The following is a 3,628-nucleotide window of genomic DNA, read 5'->3' on the forward strand; positions in this document are numbered from 1 at the left end:
TCAGTAGTAACACACACACACACACATTCAGGAACGGCGTACTTTTGGTCTGACTCATCCGGTTCCAAATATATGTAATTCCTGACACTAAAACGATTCCACCGATTCCTTCTTTTTAAGCGAAGCATAATTGATTCACTGAGAATAAAAGTAACTTATTAAATGTTCACCAGTCTAACCGCAACACAAAACAGTCGCCGAACAAAGCGAAACATAGTTCTGTTATTCGAACAAAACGTCACACAGAATAAATGTATATAAAAATCCCATGTTCCTTCTTGATCGAGTAACAGAACTATGTTTCGCTTTGTTCGGCGACTGTTTTGTGTTGCGGTTAGACTTGCGAACATTTAATAAGTTACTTTTATTCTCAGTGAATCAATTATGCTTCGCTTAAAAAGAAGGAATCGGTGGAATCGTATTAGTGTCAGTAGTAACACACACACACACACATTCAGGAACGGCGTACTTTTGGTCTGACTCATCCGGTTCCAAATATATGTAATTCCTGACACTAAAACGATTTCTTTGCAGGAAATTCGAAAAAATCATAGGAGATTCAATTGCATACCTTGGATCGAATTTGACAATTTTACTTCCACCGAATGTGGCTAGATATAAGTTACCGTCAAGATCAGAGGTCATTCCATCGAAAACAAAGTCTGGTGTAACGCCATTTTGAATGAGTGAATAGATTTGACGTTCATTAGCTGTAACAAAATAGTTTTATCTTAGTAATTCAAGCTGTTTCTGAATGAAAATGGAAAAAGGGAATATTTACTCAAGTCGCCATTTTCCGGGTTATAATGAAATTCCTTGATGTCATGTGTGCACGAGTCCACATAGTAGAACTTGTTCGTTTGTCGCACCCATGTCAATCCATTCGATATGGACACATTGCCAAAGAATTTGTGCAAGCCTTTTCGTTTGTTATATTTATAGAAACCTCCCGATGGATTCGGTATATTGTCGCACGGATCATTACTATTTGTGCCACCATAAAATCGACCACGTGCATCAGTTTTTATATCGTTTATTAGATTCACGGGATTTTCATCGATTTCGAATAGTGTCATCACTACGCTAGCTTTTGCCGCACGACCATTCCAATGAACAATCACCGCTTTCAAACCAATTCCAACCAGAAAATAATTTTCGGCACAATTAATTGGTAAAATAAACCGTAGATTTGGCGCCATATCGATGGTCGCCCGATAATCCTGGTCCTCATCGTAATCGTAACGGTGAATGGAAGAATTGGAACCGGCGATGTCTACATAGTATAAACTACGAGTTTTTGCATCCCAATATGGGACCTCACTTAGCGTATTTCTTGATGTATGTAGTCGTTGGATCTGATAACCCAACTAAATATCCGTAAAAAAAAATTCTTTTAATTTGTATATAGACTCATTTTGTCTCCTTTTGAAAATGTTACAAGATAGAACAGAGAAAATTGGAAAGCGCTAGAAAAACGACAAAAAAACACCAGAAAAATATTTCAACTCACAACGGAACATGCTAAAAACACTAGTGACCAGCAAATCAGATAAGTTAAACGACACATTTTCCAGTTGTAATTAACTCAACTTCAAAAACACGATTGATTCATATGGCCAATCCGTGTGATATTTAAATGGTTGGTAGTGAAACAACTTAGCTATGGAAAGTATTACACGAGTTGTTTGTTCATCGAGCATTTGAACAAATATAGTTGTAACGATTGAAACAGACCTTGACCTTCACCTGTTTGCAGCCGATTTAATATTCAAATATTTCTATAGAATGTTTCTATGTATTTAGTGGCATGAAGCAAATTTGAGTCACAGTATGCATTAGGAAGTTTTTTTTCAACCCTCCGTTGTACGGTTATCCAACAAAATGAAGAAAACGAAATTTCCGAAACGTCAAAACGCCAAAAAAAAATCTCAAAAAAAAAATTCCGAAAAAAATCTCGAAAACCAAAATCTCGAATCCAAAATACCGAAAACCAAAAACGCAGAAAAATTAGTTCAAAGTCCCATTCCATAGAACCGGAGGGTAATACTATTGCTCGAAAATACTATCCATTCGTCACCTATATCGCCAATACCTTGCAAATGATGCACAAATATACATATTTGTTGTTGTACTGAAGCGCTAGATGCACTGATAGTTTATCAGGGCGGCGACTCCGAGATTTTTTTTCGGCATTTTGACGTTTCGGAATGTTCGTTTTCTTCATTTTGTGTGGTTACCCGTTGTACACCGATTTTAAAACCTTCCGTTGTACACCTCGGGTCTGGCTGGACCCCTATGTATTTGTATGCATTTGTATGGGAACGTATGCATGCTATATTATTTTTCACGAGACTGATAAAAGATAAGTGATAACTGTCTTCCGCAAAGTTGTAGTAAGGGTCAAGTACTACAATTTATTTCAGTTTGCTATCGCCTTATCTCTTATCAGTTCCGCTAAAAATGATAAGAGATGTCTCTCTTTTTTCGCGATTTTTCGCGCAACTGATAAGAGATAACGAATTTTTGTCTTGAGCAAAGTTGTAGTACTTGATCTGCCCTACCACTTTGTAGAAGACAGTTATCACTTATCTCTTCTTTATCTCAATATTGATAGAGAATTAAATTTTAGGAAGCTACCTGGAAGCTCATTTCGATATCTAAACTAGAAATATGTTAAAATAATGCTCAAAATTGAAAAAGGTCTGGCCAGTCCCGGGTGTACAACGGAGGGTTAAATCAACTTCAAACACGATTTGTAGCATTTCCAATCTGGTCTGCGGTTTTTAGAGTATATCTCCCATTTATTGTACTTGTCTAAAACGAGTTTCTTGACCATTCGTTTCGTTCATTACTTTTGTAAGTAGACACGAATTTAATTTTCCCAATGTATTGAATGTCGATTACCAGAATACCCGATGCTACAAACTTTGCTTTGACATTCACACGTGTGAACTGAAATGCGGTGATATAAATAATAATTCAATGCAAAGAAAACACAGCTTGAAATGATGAAGCTGAAATTTTGGCTTTAAATTTGGCACGGTCAAATTTCGTTTATCTCGGACGATCGGTTGCTCTACGTCGATGATATCACTTAGTGAGGTAGAAGTACTTTATATTTATGTTAGTGCCATTGTTTCAGATGAAAAATCGCGTTCGGTCGATATTTCTAGTAGTTTAAGTCTGCAGGTGGAATTCCTCTTATAATATACTCGAAATGTGGCTGAAACTCCATTTGTTAGGAGAAATACAGATTTTTTTTGGAATCATTTCCTATATTTATTGAATCGAATAATTTAGCAAAGATTGAATTTCACTCCAGTGTACCCTCTCACGCCCAGTCCTGTAATTTTATACAAATATCCGGATCCTTCCGGTTGTAAACCATCTTTGTTTGCCGTAACAACGTACAAAATGTCCAATTTGGGTCCACCAAATGCCAATGATGTGATTTGTGTGGCTGGCATTTCAATTTCTAATATGACTTTTCGAGTTCTAGAAATCAAATAGATGAGCAGACAAACAGAATTCAATAATTATGCTTCGCTTAAAAAGAAGGAATCGGTGGAATCGTATTAGTGTCAGTAGTAACACACACACACACACATTCAGGAACGGCGTACTTTTG

General features: G+C 36.6%; 1 protein-coding gene across 1 annotated transcript; it reads right to left on the reverse strand.

Moving 5' to 3' along the window:
• Positions 1-571: 571 nt before the first annotated feature.
• On the reverse strand, positions 572-3,495 carry LOC129571483 (regucalcin-like; the record flags this gene model as incomplete). The annotated part of the gene is given in 5 exon segments (XM_055451286.1): positions 572-710; positions 782-1,367; positions 1,511-1,584; positions 2,638-2,662; positions 3,318-3,495. Coding segments are annotated over 5 exon segments (1,002 nt in total), but the record flags the coding sequence as incomplete, so codon positions are not given.
• Between the last annotated feature and the right edge of the window lie 133 nt (positions 3,496-3,628).

The sequence above is a fragment of the Sitodiplosis mosellana genome, unplaced genomic scaffold (genome assembly GCF_009176505.1).
Source record: "Sitodiplosis mosellana isolate CC-2019 unplaced genomic scaffold, AAFC_SMos_1.0 Smas_scaffold_2619, whole genome shotgun sequence".
NCBI lineage: Eukaryota > Metazoa > Arthropoda > Insecta > Diptera > Cecidomyiidae > Sitodiplosis > Sitodiplosis mosellana.